Source organism: Sinocyclocheilus anshuiensis, unplaced genomic scaffold (genome assembly GCF_001515605.1).
Source record: "Sinocyclocheilus anshuiensis isolate Anshui unplaced genomic scaffold, SAMN03320099.WGS_v1.1 scaffold2047, whole genome shotgun sequence".
NCBI lineage: Eukaryota > Metazoa > Chordata > Actinopteri > Cypriniformes > Cyprinidae > Sinocyclocheilus > Sinocyclocheilus anshuiensis.
In genome coordinates this window covers 45,573-65,130 of record NW_015554063.1, presented here as the reverse complement: position 1 = coordinate 65,130, position 19,558 = coordinate 45,573, and the positions used below count along the sequence as shown (strand labels likewise).

Below are 19,558 nucleotides of genomic sequence, written 5' to 3'. Positions count from 1 at the left end.
CATGTAAACATAAAACCATGTCTGCATTTGTGATCGGAGAAATGACAAACAACAAGCGCTACTCACTGCTCAAAACTTGCGTTTGAATCGTCAGTGTCAAATCCTTTAAATATGAAAAACGTACTTACGTACTACAGCCGGCATCGTAGTCTACTCTTCCAGGATCAAGAAACAGTCCTCCATAAAATGCGCTGCTGGCGGCTTGAGTGAGCGGAGGCCGGCGTGCTTGCGGCAACCACACGTGATGACCCCGGGCTGGACTCCTCTTCGAAGAGCTTGTAACACTCCAAAGAGAAAGGAAAAATTGAAATCGCATCATATGACCCCTTTAAAATGAAAATTCAGCTGACATCACAGGAATAAATGAAATATTAAAAGATACTAGAAAAGTTATTTTAAATTATATCAATATTACCAGTTTTAGCATTTACATATATAATATTTGTATCCTTTTTGTCTATAGGTGGGTAGCAGTTAACCTTTGATTTATTTGCTCCATCGTAATGTTCTCCATATTTTTTAAACTGTAAAAAAAAAAAAACATTTTGAGATGCATACTCTTTTAATAAAACTCACTTTCTTTCAGGAAACTTTTATAAAAAGTGACTTGCTGCAAAACTAAAACATTGGCATCCTCTCAAACCACCTTAATATCGAAAAGTCCTTTAAAACTAACCAGGCTTGATGTGTCCCCGAGTCAAGAGTGTTTACTGCTACAGGCTCAGCCATTCTGCTGCCCTGAGATAGAGAGGACGTGCACACATACACACACAAATGAACACACACAACCAGTTTGGCTGTCACTCCAGAGTGAAACTGTTGGAGGATGTGTAGACATTTGGATGGACAGCCAAACTCTTCAAGGACATCCCTCATGCTCTCCGCAGGCCATGAATACCCACACGAACACATGCACGCACACACCCTTGAAAGTTTCACATGAACGCACGCACAAGTCCTCACTTGGACGTAGTTCACTGCCATCTTCCTGTAGGGCATCAGCAGAGCATCAACATGAAACTCCAGCGCAACAGACAGGCAAACAGAATAAACCCTGTGCAACCTATGATTGTACAGCCATAATCTGCGATTCTCTCACAGCAGGTCGGAGAGTTTTTTAGAACGCTAAAATCACTGCTCGATCACAATCAAACTCCTGTGGAGCGACTTCCCCTGGAGATGTGCTTCCTTAGCCACATTTGCATAAGATCTGTTTTGTCTAGACAACAAAATACACAAACCCCACCTTCACAATGATTTCTTGCTCTGCGGGGGCTCCTCTCAGAGAAAATGTCATCGTGGACTTTGGAGGGCAAACTATGGATCAGGACCCAAGGGCAAGCGCAGCAGGGGCCACAAAATGATTCTCTTGCATTTCCATCATCTTTATGGATTTTCATTGATTGTTTTTACAATTGAGAAAGCGGCCAAACAGCCTCTCCATTGCCGTGAATCAAAAGTGAAAGCTTTCAGCTTTCAGTGACATTAGGCCTAAGAGAGTACGCTTTCAGCAGAACACACAGTTTCTTGCTCTCTCTTGCACACACACTCACACTCACTCTGCTTCAGGAAAACTGCTACGGATCAATTTGGTCGCTAAAGCCACTAACATCACAATATAGCAAATGCTTCAAACATGCAAACGTTACTCTAGTTGAAAGCCGTACAACATGAGCCAAACAAGTATCATCATAAAATGTAAATTGTAGCTGTGTTCCAATTGGTAGAGTCTCTATATAATGTTCGCTTTACTTATCTTTACTTATATTTATATATAAGTATATTTATATATATTTATAATAACCGTATATTTACTTATAAGGTTACATAAGAATATTGTTTTGCTGTTTGCTGATTTTTTTTAAGAGTTTTGTTGTGTTGTGATGTAAAGAGCTTACATTTTTACATTTCTGGATTGTCACCATTCTTGGGGTTTGTGTGTCAAGAGTTGAGACCTACAGTATGTACAACTTTTAAAAACTATATCCTGGATATGCTTTTAACATTTTAAGTGTCCTATAAGACTATATATATGGCTATTAAAAATGTATTGTGTTACTAATTAAAAAAAATTTGCTAAAGAAGAAATCTGTTGTACTGACAAAATTAATGGCTAAATGAGGTATTTTGCATTAAGTGAACAAACACATTCAAACTGACAAAAAGTAATATTATGTAGTACAATTATTAAGACAATAGTTCATTAGTCAGATTAAACAACTCAATTAATATGGATTACGATGACTTTTTAACCTTTATGGAAGTTTTGATTACATAGACTTTTATTAAAGGCACCTCTAAATATTTGTGTTGTGTTTGTGTGGATTGACATTATGACAGAATTTTCATTTTTAGGTGATCTATCCCTTTAAGATGGTGTAATAACCTGTAAAGTCCACTTCTCGGGGCACTTACAATCGAATGGAACACCTTGTCTCTAATTCTTCCATGATGTCATCACACACACATGCACGGCTGCAACACGCTCTCTATGACACCTTTGAGTATAGCTGTATCCTACTCTACAGGTATCTGTCCATCTGCTCTCACCTTCTGGAGCAAACAAGGGTATTTAACACAGGCTGCACTATAATAACAGTAAAAATCAGCAGCACCATTATTGCCTATGCGTCTTAGAACGTAAATAGCACTTGTATGTGTGCGTGCCAGTAATTGAGCGAGGTACAACAAAGGTGCGAAAGGCCAGACATTAGCTTTATCACTTGTGTGGTAATAAGACAGAGTGTCTACAGGAAGCAACGGGAAAGGTTTCACATTTGATGAAAACTGGCATGACAGAGGGCTTCATTTGTTGCTTGCCGCTGAGAGGCTACCGGTGTCATCTCTTCTCATGCTAACATCATTTCCTAAACGGATCTTTAGAAAATACCATATGGGCCTCATTTTTCATTTAACATCACGATTGTGTGTGATGCTTTTTTAAATATATTATTGAACGCTATTCTTTAAACAATTTGGTGCTGTGTCAGATGTGTCAAATCAATACAACGAATGTCTGTGTGCAATGCAATAAATGTGTGTATGTCAAGGCGAGATAGAGACAGAAAGAGTTTGCGTGGATACTATCTGTTCTCTGACGTTCAGTTTGCATCTGTGGCATCGCAAAACATCACTCATGCGGTTTGGTGAAAGATACTCTGATGGCATCAGCAGCACTGCAGAAACACGCACGCACACATAAATTCTGCAGGTATTACCCTGCCAATCTAAAAGTCTGCTGACAGAGTCGGTCATTTATATTTCAGATGAGGCACGGAAATTGTGAAGGAAAAGGAATGAGTTTGGGTTACAAAAAATAGGCGTCATTCACACTCAAAACACAGCAGCATATGGAGAAATACAAACAGAGCACCCTGGGTGCTAGAGATGTAGATATCTAGCAGATGCAGCAAGTAGATTATTGATGAAAGAAACTGATTGTTTATAAAGTAAAGTGGTGCAGGCAGATAATTGACAGTCATATTAAAGTAATATAAATTCATTCTTCTGAACTGTGCACTGAACCATACTCTTTTTGGCAGGTTCTTCTGAAACATCTGCATCCCAGAACAGATGCCCTAATGAAGTATGCATCAAACCACAGGTGATGAGACGAAAGCTGTGTCCGAAATCCTGTACGTACTTAATATACAATGGATTCGAACAAACTGCATCTCATTGACATTGTCTTTCGACATATGATTTACTGACAACAACTGCAAAATAATGCATTCAATATTTAGCCACAAGAAAGTACTTTCTGACCAAAAGCTATTCTCAATTCAAAAGCTCATAATTCTGAACCATTTTTTTACTTCTCTCAGCTACCGTGGCCTTATGGGACAGAAAAGTGTCCACTAGCTGCACACTTCATTATCTCAGCAGATGCAGTAAGTCATCCGGGTATTGCTTGCCTACAATTTCATAAATACTACATATTTTGACATCCTACTCTTTTTGCATAGTCTGTGGTAAGGAAGCACAAATATAAGTACACATATTCAGATATGAGAGCAACTACTATGAGACACTAGAAACAAAAATTCTTGTATGAAATGTGTTGCTCATAAAATACATACAAATAAAGGAACAGTAACAAATCTCCATACAAAATCTGTCATACAATATTTACATATAAATCTTCAAATCTGCCATATAAATAAAGAGTTCAAGAGAAATTTCAGAGAAAGTTGAGTATGAGCACAACCGTGACAATAAAAATGAAAGACTATTATGCTCACACATACTTTGAAATCATCAGAATAACAGAGAAATAATTGTATGGATGTTATGAGAACTGGTGGCTTTCAATAATCAATATAATCCTTTCTGGAAAGTACACATTCATTAAAGAAACGTTAATATTAAGAGGAGGCAGATTGATTTTTCTTTTCATTTATGGATAATGTTCTCACTGCCTAATTTGTGGTCTGTCAAATGCTTGAGCAAGGAAACTGTGCGCTTTTTTACCTATGCTTTGGATGGTACGCTTTGGTTGCAGAGTCTCTGTTCATAAACACAACAGAGATTTTTTTGTTTTTGCTATAAAGAAACAAAAAAGGTGACGCACGCGTGCGCGTGCTGGTTTTGCAGCTGCCGCGCGCCAGTCCTGCGTGTGAACTACTCCAGAATATCAAAGCCATCGCAATACAAACCTACTAACAAGATAACCCACTTGTTCCATTTTAACTTTACAAGTGTATATAAGTAACAATTAGCAAAGTATGGCTCTTTCAAGTGAACTACGTTGGCTAAAGTTTACACTCACGCTGCTGTTGTGTCCGGACCACAACACCATGGCCTGATTATGAGCCGAATCTCCGGACAGCGCAAAGGTGGACGTGATCAGGTGTGGCTCATTCTGCCTCGGGCTCTTCCCGGTACCGTCAACTCCTCCAGTACGCCTGAACTCGAACCGAGAACCGGCCGCGCTGTCAGGCGGAAACATACTGCGCTTTTCTCTCCTGTTCACTTGGGTTTCCTCTGTTGGATAAACTTTTCCGTCTTTTTCTTCAGCTGGGCTCGTCCGTTCCGCTCTGGATATGTGCGCGTTCTGCAGTTTCTCTCTCCAGGACACGAAAGAAGACTTTTTGAGCGCTTCGGGGGAAAGTTGAGCTCCATCAAGTCTCCATTTCCAGTTTTTATCAGTACTGCTGCCGTCCGGTGCACTTCCGAAATCACGGCTGATAAAAGCTGTTGGCTTCGCGTGAGCTTCATTCCGGCGTATTGGTGCGAAGCTCGAGGTGCAAGTGATATCTGAGCGCACTGGGAGCGGCACGAGAGCGCAGACAAAAAACAGCGTCCAGCACGACTCGAACCCCAAGACATCCTTTATCTTCATCATCCTCCCTCTCATTTGTACCTTTTAGACCCTACCAAGTCCACGTTAGTTCCCTTAAAATCCCAACATAAACACCCAAAATAACTTTTCGCCACGGTACGGGACGTTGGGGGGATACCTGTATAACGGTGAATGTGTCTGATGTGCGGGTTCGGTGGGTCCTGAGCGGGGTGTAGTTACCGGAGGGGTGGAGCCGCTGAGTGACACGCTCTCACTCACTCACTCCGGCTTGGATCGAGCTCGGGAGCAGAGTGTGTGACAGGTGCGCGCGCGGGGTGTAGCGATGGCCCCGAGGGTATCCGCAAGCAGAGACATCTGGAGCAGTCGAGACTGCATCTTTTCATATTAATATGTAAGCAGGAAAACAGATAAGCTCCTCTGCCGTCACATCAGTGAGAGACTGATTTTAAATACAGAAACAAAATGATAACCACTGATAAGTCTTAATTTTAAGAAATTAATTTAACAGTGACTGAGGCTCCTTAAATAAACTTTTACCATTTACTCTACCTGTTGTCCTTCTAAACATATTGACACATATATTGTAAAGAATCTGTATCCATTGCTTTTCCATATACTGGCAGTGCATTGTGACCACATTTGATTGATATTAAATTAAAATTTAAAGTTTCAACCAAATCAAAAATATAGTTTGAGAAAAACTAATAAATTTAGCTGTAACAAATTACAGTAATTTTTTTAGGTTGGTCCAAAGTAGCATTTTTTTCAGTGCACATCTGTCTCCAAAAATGAACAAACATGCCATAAAAGCACTGCAGAATATGGTTATGAAAATTTTGATTGTTATTCCCTTATCCTCTAGCTATCTAATTTCACTATCAATTCTGCAGATTCAAACTGGTGAGTTGCTTTGAAAACACATGATAAGAAATGGTATTCGGCGTAAATGGTGTCAAAGATAGCAAGGTAGATTGACATGGAATCTTTTACATCTAAATTCGGATGTGAATGAGATTTCAGAGCTTCAGTGGAGGGAGGGGAAGGAGGGAATTTTTTAACACCTTACAGTTTAGTTTGTTCCTTACACAAAGCTATAGAAGTTTAGAAGATTTCGGGTGTCTCAATCGGCTCACAATCAACATTTACACAATGTACCAAAATATAAACAGTTTGCTATTTTAAATCAAAATTTGTTTGCTTAATATGTTTGCTTAGATTTGTTGTCAGGTTTTCTTCAATCTCTTAAACTGACAGAAATGGTGAACAAAGAAGATCTTACAAAGAATATTCAGCATGATACCAGAAAGATATTGGCGCTGCATGGTGTGTTCTACCGCAATATTGTTCATAAATACCAGAGATGTTTTAATGTGTGACTGCATAATTGTGTTGCAGGAAATTGAGTCATCTGTGTCCCAATTTTAAAGTTTATCAAGGTGCTTGCTAGTGCCCAAATTCATTTCTATAATAGATTGATTGACGACATAAGGATCTAAGAAGCAGAATGAGTCGCATCAGAATCTATAAGTAGTGTGGAGTAATTCTATGGAGTTTTTGGTCATTATGAAAACTCTTGGAGTATGGAAAAAATTCTTCAAAAATTCTCTTTTTGTGTTTCACTGAATAAATAACACCATACAGGTTTGTACGGAAGCCAGTTTTTGCCTCAGATTAGAAAATAAAGATATGTTTAAAATAAGAATTAAAGTCACATTGTGAGAAATACATTTGCAATTGTGCGCCATAATGTCACAACTGTGATAAATAAGGTCGCTATTGTGAGACCTTATTTGTTTCCTCAGTGAAAGAGTCTGGCTTCCGTACACTGTAAGAAAAAAAGGTAAATAAATAAAAACGGTACTGGCAATTTTCTGCCAGGACATTATCTGTTAAGTTTACAGACATTTCCATTACCCTAAAACTCAAACACAATGCAATGTGCATTTCAAAATACAGTTAAAACACCCGTGAAAAATCAATACAGAAAATTCCTCCATCTTAACACAGTACACAGGCCCTATTTTTATATTTTAGTGTACGTTCGGATGACATCAGAGTAAGTAAATAATTACAGAATTTTCATTTTCCATGAGCTGTTCCTTCCATTTCAAGGTTAAAACCTGAAAATAAGAGGTTTAGTATTGAACCGTTGCAAGACACAATAAACAGTAATCTATATATAAGTTAAAAGCATCTAAATTCTCTGTATAAACATCCTAATCATCTCTGTAGTGAACTGCAATTTGGAAAAGATTTAAAAAAAGGAAAGCAAGCATGAAGAAGATTTGCATTTATGATTAATTTAAAACAACCTGTCGATTGCATGATTAGAGAGAGAAACAGACATTAAGAGAGAGAGGGCAAGAGATGTCTTTCCTCTCCTTTGGGAAGGAAGTGGCGTGTGCTTGAAGCAGGAGGGGTCAAGGAAAACTCTTTATGCAGCAGAGTTAAAATATGCACAATTACAACTGGCTCTGTATGAACTGGAACACTTTCACACAAGGACACACATATAAACATGCATGTTCAGCCTGACATGAGGAAGGTCAGAAATATCTGGTCTCCTTTTTTTTGCCACGATTAAGGTGATCTGGAAATTACCCTAGCTCTGTCCATCACAGAAAACCCAGAGGATTTACGTAAGCGCCATAGATATCTTTAGTTTCCAGCACTCTCAGCTGAACTCTAACCCTTGCTAACAGCTAGAATGATTTATTGAACTGTATCACAGTCACTGTCTTAACTCATCAGCTGACCTACCTGTTAAGTTGACCTGATTTAATTTATTAGAACAGTCAAGTTGAATAAACACTTCACGCAATAAGTGTGCAATGCTTAAAGGGAAAGTTCACCCTACACTCTTAAAAATATAGGTGCTTCACGATGCCATAGAAGAACCTTTTTGTCTAAATGGTTCCATAAAGAACCTTTAACATCTGAAGAACCTTTCTGTTTCACAAAAGCTTCTTTGTGGCGAAATAAGGTTCTTCAGATTACAAAAAGGTAAGAAAGAGATGGCTCTTTAAAGAACCTTTGACTGAATGGTTTTTTGTGGAACCAAAAATGGTTCTTCTATGGCATCGCTTGAAGAACCTTTTGAAGCACCTTTATTTTTAAGAGTGTACCCAAAAATGAAAATACTGTCATCATTTACTCACCCTCATGTCGTTCCAAATCATTAGTTTATGAATTTCTTTGTTCTGCTAAACACAAAAGAAGATATTTTGAAGAATGTTGGAAACTAACAGTTTTGGTTGCATTAGACAAAAGGGAGTCAATGGGAATTGAAAATGGCTATCATCATGCTTAAAAATATCTTCTTTTGTGTTCAGCAGAACAAAGAAATGCATAAAGGTTTGGAACGACATGAGGCTGAGTAAATTATTTCATTTTTGGGTGCACTATCCCTGCCATAGAAGAACCTTTTTGTCTAAATGGTTCCATAAAGAACCTTTAACATCTGAAGAACCTTTCTGTTTCACAAAAGCTTCTTTGTGGCGAAATAAGGTTCTTCAGATTACAAAAAGGTAAGAAAGAGATGGCTCTTTAAAGAACCTTTGACTGAATGGTTTTTTGTGGAACCAAAAATGGTTCTTCTATGGCATCGCTTGAAGAACCTTTTGAAGCACCTTTATTTTTAAGAGTGTACCCAAAAATGAAAATACTGTCATCATTTACTCACCCTCATGTCGTTCCAAATCATTAGTTTATGAATTTCTTTGTTCTGCTAAACACAAAAGAAGATATTTTGAAGAATGTTGGAAACTAACAGTTTTGGTTGCATTAGACAAAAGGGAGTCAATGGGAATTGAAAATGGCTATCATCATGCTTAAAAATATCTTCTTTTGTTTTCAGCAGAACAAAGAAATGCATAAAGGTTTGGAACGACATGAGGCTGAGTAAATCATTTCATTTTTGGGTGCACTATCCCTTTAAGGTAATAGCAAATCTATCTATCCATATATCCATCCAAGCTTAAAGCTTTTCACACTTGTGAAGAGGAATGGGACTACAGTATATATTAATGATAATTTATCTGTGTTTATATGTATGTGAGTTTTCAATATGATTTCCACCCTGTTTCCCCATCTGAATACGACCGCGTATACCTCTCAACAAAGACAACCTTTTAAATGCACTAAAGGTGTGTCATTTTACATGAGTAATTGCAGCATCAGCTTTTTCAATGGGATTCCTTCCCCTTGTTGCGTCCATAAATCATTTGTTTGTGTTTTGAAAGGAAGCTTTTTCCTGGCGGAATGCCTGGTGTAGTCTCAATGTGAAGGTGACTGACGGGAATGGTTTGCATGTATCGGATAATTGGCATTTCACTAATCACTTATTGCTGTGTCAATGCTTTGTCAAATTTTCTGACCGTTTCAAAGGTAATAAATCAATAACCTCTTCCTCTGTGACATTTTTACTTTAGGGCAGACTCTGTCAGGATTTCCCTATGATTCCAGCCTTGAATACTCCACCAGTTGGCTGGCAGCAATGGTATGACTTAAAAAAAAAAAAATAAAAAATAAATATATATATATATATACATGCGGCTCATGACTCTTATCCACTCACATCCCCCAGTATATCACGCTTCTGTCATACTCAAACACAAACAGACAGTCTTCTCGCAGAATTAAAGTGCATAAAGTACAAAATTAGTTGTTCCAGTTTAGCAGACTTTAAGTGTACCAGTTTAGTATACTAACAGTACAATTGCAGGGTATTTTTTATTAAGCACATAAATATGTAAAGGTATTTGTAGTATACTTAGCACAAAATAAATGTATTTTAAATACATTTTAGTATATATATATATATATATATATATATATACATGCGGCTCATGACTCTTATCCACTCACATCCCCCAGTATATCACGCTTCTGTCATACTCAAACACAAACAGACAGTCTTCTCTGCATTTTACGATATACTGCTGCAAAATATAGACACTTAATGTCACGTTCTTCAGACTGACGTATGTTCATGCACATTCAAACACATGCATGTGCGAAGACTCGCAGCCTCCAGGCAGTGTCCCATTTGTAGTGTTCTCAATCCATGCAGGAGCTTGTTAGCTCTGACACTCCGGTATGAGATCTGACAGACACTGAAATGGCCTCCTCCTGCACACACACACACTTATGCAGACATGTGAAAGAGAGTGCTGCATAGCTTTTATCACTGCAGTTGCCATTGTGTGTAGTGGAAAACACACACGCACACACACACACACACACACACACACACACAAGCGCACATTCATTGGTCCTAGTGGATGGGTTTCTATGTTGCGCAGAAACAGTCAACTGAGAGAAAGAGAAAAATTCAGAAATGACATAATGAAGCAGCTACACTCACACTGGTTGGATTTATTTAAAAAAAAAAATGAACAAAGGAAGGGGAAAGGAGAGCAATGAAATTCCTGACTGTCCTAAAACTGAATAATCCATATTAGATTCATTGTTTTTACGAAGACAATGTTCTTTTGTTCATTACGGTTCATTATCTGTGCAGTGTTTTTTCTCTTCATTATGGCTCATTATCTGGGCAATGCTCACAGTCAGAACAAATCTCTGGATTTCAAAGACAATCTCAAACTACTGACGTGATGCATTTTTAAACTGCAGAACCTGGATTTTTCTTGGTAAACGCATGGGCACGAGTCTCCAACAAAGTCAGCGAAGGTCTACCCTGATCAACAAAAGCCTTTGTTGTTGTAGAACTGAAAATAGCGTGTCAGTGGCAACATTATAGACTGAACTTTTAAAAGCATTTTCTCTTGGCTGTTATGGTAGGGCTCAAGTGAAAGTCTGTAGCTTAAAGTGTTAGTTCACCCACCTGTCATTATTTACTCTCCCTCATGTCATTCCAGCCATATGACTTTTTTCTTCTGTGCTACACGAATGGAGTTTTGACACATTTCCATGATATTTCTTATTCCGGAATCATTCATTCATGTAAAAGCATCTCTGACCAATGTATAAGGTCACAAAGCAGTAGTGAAAACAGGAGACACAAAGTAAATCACTGCAAAAGATATTTTGGAACAGCTGTGATGTGTAAAAGTAAAACTGTTTTGAAACAACATGAGTGAATGATGACAAATTGTTAATTTTTGGTAAACTATCCCATTAAAGTGCTTTACCTAGACATAAATGTGAAGAGAAACAATTGAGAAGTGTTCTATGAGAGTCCATCAGATAGTGAAGTTGGAGGTTTTGTAAACAATTTTGCTCTTCTAAAACCAAAACATAAAAAAAAAACAATTCACAATCGAGCGCATGAAGATGTTCTGAATAGCAGCCAAGTACTAATTACTCAAACAATGTGATCAATTTCATTCAGATGTTTCCCCAGTGGTTAGAGGTCAGGTCACCAAGCTAAAGATGCTGCATTTACAGATTGTTTTGATTGCCTTATCGACTGATCGTCATGGCAATTATGTGATTAATGAATAAATGTCTATTTTATTACGCAACAAAATTATAGTCTACAGGATTAGGAATAAGAGTAACTCATTGGTACCTCTTACAATAAATCTCCTGTTAAACTCCCTAAATATGAAAACAGTGACACATCTTAAGGGCAATAAACACAATCAGTCTGAGACCAAACTATCAGTTACAATTACGTTGGCAAATTAACTATTAATGAATAATGAAGACCACTGCACACAAGACGTGGTTTGTCTTTAATGGGGTTTTGGAATCATTCTCTCTGTGTTTTAATGTTGACTCTCTTTCTCTCTCTCGCTCCTTTCCCTCTCTCTCCAATTACCGCTGCAGCTTCACCATTCAAAATCTTAATCAGAGAGCAGCCTATTCATTTATATACGGGCATCCATGCATATTAGCAATACAAACACATGCAGACACACAAATATTCACAGGTCTTTATGGCTCTGTCGAGTGCATTTGTTTATTGCCACTGGAAAGCAAACACTATCTGCTAATGAACAAACTCTCTGACCCACTTAGTTTCATTCACTCTGTCTTAGCCTTATTCATGCACATGCTCCAGACAGACAGAGGTTCATAAGGGTGTCATTTGAGACAGAAAAAGAATACTATTCTTCAGATACACAGAATAAACTGAATCAGTTTGTACCTTCTAATGTTTTTCCAAGGCACAGCATGAATCAATACTATCAGATTGACTTTGGCTCTTTGGGAAAACAAATCAATAAATAAGTTGTTTTCTATATGAGTACCTTAATAGACATAAATCAAAAGAAGAGCCTATGAGATGTGCAATGGATTAAAAGAGAGCGCGAGAGAGAGAAAGAGAGAGTGATGTCTGCCTCTCTGTTATTGAAAGGCTAAAACAATATGTGTAAGAACCATACGTCTATATTCACACCATAACCATACATTCAAATAATGACAAGTAGACTAAAAAGGGGGTTTATGAGATGCATTGTGCTTCAGGTTATATTGTATTTACTCAACAGTGTTGGGTAGGGTGACTATACATCCTCTTTTTCCCTGATATGTCCTGGCCGAGATTTCTAAATTGCCTAAAATGTCCAGGTTATGGTTTTGTTTGTTTTCATACTTGCTGAAGGTAATGACTAAATAGTAAAAAAAAAAAAAAAAGGTAATTAAGATAAGCTGGAAGATACGTTTATACTACAAGATACATGGCAGGATATTTCAGATGAATATTTTCTATATTTTTTATAAAATATTAAAAATAGTTTGCTGTAATTTGATATAATATTTATTACAAAAAAATCTCCAAAAAAATTTAAAAAATCTATGTCGGCAGTTGATGTGTGTGTTAATGAGGAGAGAAAGTGAGTGGTTAAAAATGAACCAGTTGCCAGGTGTATACTGTCAAACACAACCACATCTAAAAAACCTATTCATATGACTCAGCAGAAGTTTCTCAAAACTGGCTTTCAAAAAGCAGCCTACTGTGGCAGTACCATAGTACACTGGTGGTATCAGATGCAAATACCAGATGTAAAATCAGATCAGATTCATATTTACGTACTATTTGGATGTCAATCTATTCACCTTATTTTAAATGTGAGATCAGGCGTGGCCTCAAAAACAGCCTTTTATGCAGCTTGATATTACAAACTAGTATTTCTTATATTATTTTCATTTATCTTTGTATTCAAGTACACTGGTTTGTAGTGCAAGTAGTTTTGCTTTTTACTGCACTTTGTTATTCTTGTAGATATATTGCGGCTTATCAACTGGAAGTCTCACACATTCACAGAAAACAGCTTTATTCCGCATTGCAAAATAAGGTGGATAGGGCACATGGTAATGTTATTTTTGTTACTTCAAGTGTTTTTGATTGGTTGAAAAAATGTTTTTACTTGCAGTACAGAGTCATTTTTCAGGAGCTGCACATGCAGGTGTTGAACCTAATGAAGACAATCTTAATCTCTGCCAAAGGATAGGATGCGTTTGCAGGTTTCAAAGGACTGTGGGTAAATATCCACTTCATGCAGTGCTCATTTTGTTCTGTGTGTTTTTTTTTTAAAGTATACCATTACTGTGAGTGTGAGCTGTCTCAATGATTCACATTTGCTAGTTCTGATTCAAAACAGCTGGACAAGCAACTTCACTGCTGAAATACTGTCAGTGAAAATGTAATGCTATGGTGTTTGTCAGCAGTACCCCACTGCTTCATCAATAAAGTAAAGCTCCCTACTCAGAAATGTAGTTAAACTAATTGTAGTGATGCTATTGCACAACACTGATAGTCACTGTTAAAAAAAGGCAAATATGTAAAACCTTTAAAGTGACAGTTTACCCAAAAATTTGCATTTTGTCATCATTTCCTCAACCTTATGTTATTCCAAACCTTTTTTTTTTTTGCAGGACATAAAAGAAGATATTTTGAAGATTACAAACAACATTGGATTGATTGCCTTTCACTGTATGGACATAAACACTAAGACAGTTTTTCCACAGAAGAAAGAAACGCTTATTGATGACATAAGTGACGTGAGTAAATGATGATTTTAGTTTTTTGGCGGGTAAACTATTCCTTTTAATCTGAATCGTTGATGTATGTAAAAGCATGTAAAATTTGCCCAATGTATAAGATCAGTAGCGAAAATGTTATTTTAGCACGAAACACAAAGCAAAGGACTGCACAAGATCTTTTGGAAGAGCTCCTGGCCATGTAATGTGTCCTGGTAAAAGTCTTCTTTCTACCTGGCCTGATAAAAAGAAAAGAAAAATCAATAAATTCAGGCCCTAGAGTCCAGATCAGTTTAAACCAGTGCATGGAGAGAGAGAGATAGGACAGAGCAAATGTCAGTCTTTTAGTCGCTCTTTTCCACTCTCTAGATATCAGAGCAAAATGAATAGCAAAGAGTCTTTTGACTTCACAGGGCCTGAGAGGCTGGTAAAAAACCCTAATGATTATTAAAACAACAGGGTGTTGAAAAGTCAGACCCGTCTGTGTTGCATCAGTCTTTAATCAGTGTAATCCAGTCTTGAAATTGGTTTAATCAAGTTTTAAAACTTGAGGTTGAGTTGAAAAACAGTTTTAAGAGCAGATATAGCAAAGACTCCAGGAAAAGCTAATGCAGGTCATAAGCGAACAAAACTAAGTTGCACAGAAGACTGGATTACTTTGTCATGTACTAGACAAAAACCTTTCTCACAGAGCTTCCTTAGCTTGTTGAGAACCAGTCGTGCTTCCATATCTTGCATTATGAGTTTGCTTTATTGCTAGATTTTCCAAAATTGCTATCCTAAAAGAGATGCCACGGCCAGGTGAGCTGTCAGACTTATAAGTAGCAAAACAGAGTAATTAATTTTGAAATGCCGTCTGGTCCATTAGGAAGCTTGTGCTGTACACCTTAGGCTTAGCCAGGAAGTCCTTGGATTCTTTTATAAATCATTTTTACAAATGTGGAACAAAAAAGGTTTAAAACTCTTAAAAATTAACTCCTAAAACTGAAGTAAATGTTTTTTCCCCCCCAACAAAAAGTCTGTGAACAGTTTGCCTTCAGAAAATGTTGATTTTCACCCTGGGAACACAAAATATTATATGCGCTGTTTTATTTTCTATTTATTTTACAGGTTTGCAGGTTTTTTGGGACATGTTTTACAGTTAAGCCCTGAAGTATATATCTATATTAAAGAAAAATACTTCAGAATGGGTAACAGAGTTTCTGTGTAAGAAGATCTGAGATCTGCTCGAGGATGTCTGAGGTCTTACAACAGTTATATGAGAGAATGTCTTGTGCAGAAATAATTCTCTTTAATTTTCCTTTTCAACTTTGTCTCTTTTTCTCACTCCTGTGAATATGTGAATGATAACAAGTGAATATGAGAGCATCTTGTATATATGTGTGTGCTGTTGGGGAGCATTACATGTGGGTCAAGATCTGTTGATTTAAAATCCCACAATATTTCACCATGGGGTTTTTATTTCAGCTGATGTTGTTGTGGTATTGTTTACTGTGACCCCATGCCATGTTCTGCGGGGCTATTGCTCAGTCGGGATTTAATATGCCTGGGATAACAGACACTACACTTACTAGTGCGCATGTGAGTGAAAGTGTGTTTTGGTCTCTTCGAGTAGTTATTGATGTGTAGATGCTTTTAGAGAGCAGATGAGTGCGTAACTAGATTGTGGATTTATCTTAAATTAATATGTCACTAATTAGGAGCTAGATAGTTTGGTACCAAAATGTTAGTTTTAATTATTGATCAATTAATTTTTTCCACATGCATTACATAAAATATTTGTCTGAACAATTTTCTTAAAATAATACTAGGATGAGGTTGAATGCTATCAACAGCACAATTTGTGTAAAAATAGAGGAAAAGAAATAAGATTAGTGCCACAGAAAGGGTCCAAAATAATTACATTTCTTATTGAGTGTTACAGAAAAATGTATCGGGGAGAAATACCTAAACTACCTAAACTAATAATATATCTTAGTCTAGTACCTAATCAAATGATTTTATTATAATGAACTGAATAATATTTCTGCAGATTATGCCAAAATATGACATAATATTATTTCATGTCAATTGTTAGATTCAGTCGAGCAGCAAAACTGAGAGTCCTATGTATATGTGTCAGGGATAGTCCAGCTTCGTCAGGCCCAATCACCTCACACACCCGTTCCCAATCACCGGAGTACTAATCAGCCGCACCTGTCACCACCTCATCAACACTAGCTCAAATACTCAGTCACTGCAGTTGCACTTTGTCTGGTCTTGAGTTCACTACGCTACTCCTTACCTGACTCACAAACCCGGACTCCAACCTGTGCCCACCTGTCTCCGTCGGAAGTCATCTTCAGTCCGATCCTGGAAGGACCCAAGAAACATTCACCACGTGAGCTAGATCCCTTCAGTTTCTGGAACTGTTTCCCTTTAACCCGTTTGCTCTCCATCTCTTCCCTCAGCACCTCCGTTCAATAAAGAACGCTGCTTACCTGTATATCTCCGTTTTGGTCTCCTTCTGTACTGTGACAGAAGACCAGACCCAAACCCCAAGCTCTACATGGAACCTCAACCACAGAACCCCACTTCGCTGGAGGACTTAATTCAAGCCTTTCGAGCACCCGTTGTGTCTGCCTCCCACAGTACCATGGCCCGGCCCGCTATCTTCTCCGGTGAGGCGGAGGATTGTGGTGGCTTCTTGTTACAATGCTCCCTATACTTCGAGATGCAGTCTCAAGCCTTTCCAAATGACCGCGCCAAGGTTGCCTTCATGATTTCTCATCTCGCAGGCCGCGCTCTTCACTGGGCCCAGTCCATGTGGGAAAGTAACAGCCAGGCCATTCGCACTCTATCTACATTTACATCCCATTTCAAAGAGGTGTTTAGTCAGGCAGCCACAGAAATCTCCGTTCATGATCAGCTCTTCCGCATCAGTCAAGGCACGGCATCCGTGAGCGAGTATGCCGTCAAATTCCGCACTCTGGCAGTGACTAGTGGATGGAATGAGGTGGCCTTACTTACTGCGTTTCGGCAAGGGCTTAACGCCGACATTTGCCTTCAAATGGTGATTTTTGATGATACCGTGGGCTTCGAGAACTTTATTCAGAAGGCTATCAAACTCTCCCAACATCTCCAGGCCTGTAACCAGGTCCTGCCACTCTCCTCACCGTCCACATCCGCCTCACCGGCTCCAGCACCCGAACCCATACAAGTGGATTCATACCATCTCACCCATGCAGAGCGTACACGGAGGATTACATCCAGACTATGTCTATATTGTGGGGAGCATGGACATTCGATTCGCTCGTGTCCTATCCATCCTGCACGACCCATGGTGAGTACTCTCCAGCTCAGCCCTCAAATTGCTACCTTGACTCGAATGAATGTATTATTAATGTCATCTCACCAATCCCTTTCAGCGCAAGCTCTTGTAGACTCTGGTTCTTCGGGGAACTTCATATCCCGCAGCACACTCCAAAGACTTCAACTAAGACCACTGAAGCATGCCTATGTTCTGAATATCCTCACCATTCAAGGAAAGCCGTTGGGTCATGGTAAGATCCAATTATGCTCCCCCACCATCACGCTCCGCATTGGGTGCCTTCATGAGGAACTCATCTCTTTTCTGGTGCTGGAGAATTCCACCGTGGAGATCATCCTGGGATGCCCCTGGTTAACCCAACACTCTCCCATAATTAACTGGACCACCAACGAAGTTCTACAATGGAGTGAGTACTGTCTGCAGAACTGTATGCCCAAAATTCATCCTCTGTCACCCGGTCTCCTCCCTGTCTGTGCTACCTCCATAGAGAGCCCTGAACCCACCGAACATCACAGCATTCCCTGTGAATACCGGGCGTTTCAGGATGTGTTTAGCAAGCGGACCGCTACTAAATTACCACCACATCGGCCATGGGACTGTGCCATAGATTTGCTGCCTGGAGCTCAACTCCCAAAGGGTAGGGTGTATCCTTTGTCCATCCCGGAGCAAGGAGCGATGGAGGACTACATTAAGGAGGCTCTCCAGCAAGGCTTCATCCGGCCCTCCACCTCTCTGGCAGCCTCCAGTTTCTTCTTTGTGGGCAAGAAGTCCGGAGGCTTGCGGCCTTGTATTGATTACAGAACTCTCAAACTGTCAAATACCCATATCCCCTTCCACTAGTGCCAGCTGCCCTGGAGGAACTTCGTGGAGCTTGTATCTTCTCCAAGCTGGATCTGCGAAGCGCCTATAACCTCGTTTGCATCCACCATGGTGACGAGTGGAAGACTGCCTTCATAACGCCCACCGGACACTATGAATACTGTGTTATGCCATATGGCTTATCCAACTCACCTTCAGTATTCCAGGGATTTATGAACGAGGTGTTCCGGGAGTTCCTTCATCGCTCTGTGATCGTTTACATCGACGACATTCTCATCTACTCCCGGAACCTGGCCGAACATCGCCATCACGTGGAGCAGGTCCTACAACAGCTGAGAAAATACCACCTCTATCTCAAGCTGGAGAAGTGCGAGTTCCACGCTACCACCATCAAGTTCCTCGGATATATCATCAGCCCCCAGGGTATCCAGACGGATGGCAAGAAGGTTCAAGCCATTCATAACTGGCCAAAATCCAAAACCGTGAAAGAACTCCAACGCTTTCTGGGATTCTCAAATTTCTACCGTCGTTTCATCCACCACTTCAGTCAGCGCACCGCCGCCCTAACTTCTATGCTCCGCAACAAGCCCAAGTCTCTGTCCTGGACGCCTACAGCCCTCGAGTTTTGAAAGGCTGAAGGAAGCCTTCTGTATCGCTCCTACCCTCTCCCTTCCCGATCCTCAGAAACCATTCGTCGTGGAAGTAGATGCGTCCACAGCAGGGGTGGGAGCGGTGCTCTCACAACATTCCGGAGAGCCTCCTATCCTCCATCCCTGTGCATACTTCTCGCGCAAGCTTTCCCCGGCGGAGCAAAACTATGATATCGGGGACCGCGAGCTACTCGCCATCAAACTTGCTCTGGAGGAGTGGAGACATTGGCTGGAGGGAGCTATTCATCCATTCCAAGTCATCACTGATCACCGGAACTTGGAATATCTTCGTGAGGCCAAGCGCTTAAACCCTCGTCAGGCACGGTGGGCGCTGTTCTACACCGGTTTTAAGTTCTCTGTTACCTACCGTCCCGGAACCAAGAACACCAGAGCAGACGCTCTGTCGCGCCTCCATCAGCCCACTGAACGATTACTACCCTCTGAGACTATTCTCCCTCCAGCCCTCATTTTAGGAGCGATCCGTTGAGCCACCCAATCAGAACCTGCCCCGCCGGGAGGTCCAGAAGG

General features: G+C 39.6%; 1 protein-coding gene across 1 annotated transcript in view; it reads right to left on the bottom strand.

Moving 5' to 3' along the window:
- The window catches only part of LOC107668617 (VPS10 domain-containing receptor SorCS3-like), a 60,354-nt gene extending 54,585 nt beyond the window's left edge, over window positions 1-5,769 (bottom strand). The window contains exon 1 of the mRNA XM_016460560.1: window positions 4,769-5,769. Coding sequence (XP_016316046.1) covers window positions 4,769-5,356 — 588 coding nt within the window. The 5' untranslated portion in view covers window positions 5,357-5,769. The remainder of the gene's footprint in view (window positions 1-4,768) is intronic.
- Between the last annotated feature and the right edge of the window lie 13,789 nt (window positions 5,770-19,558).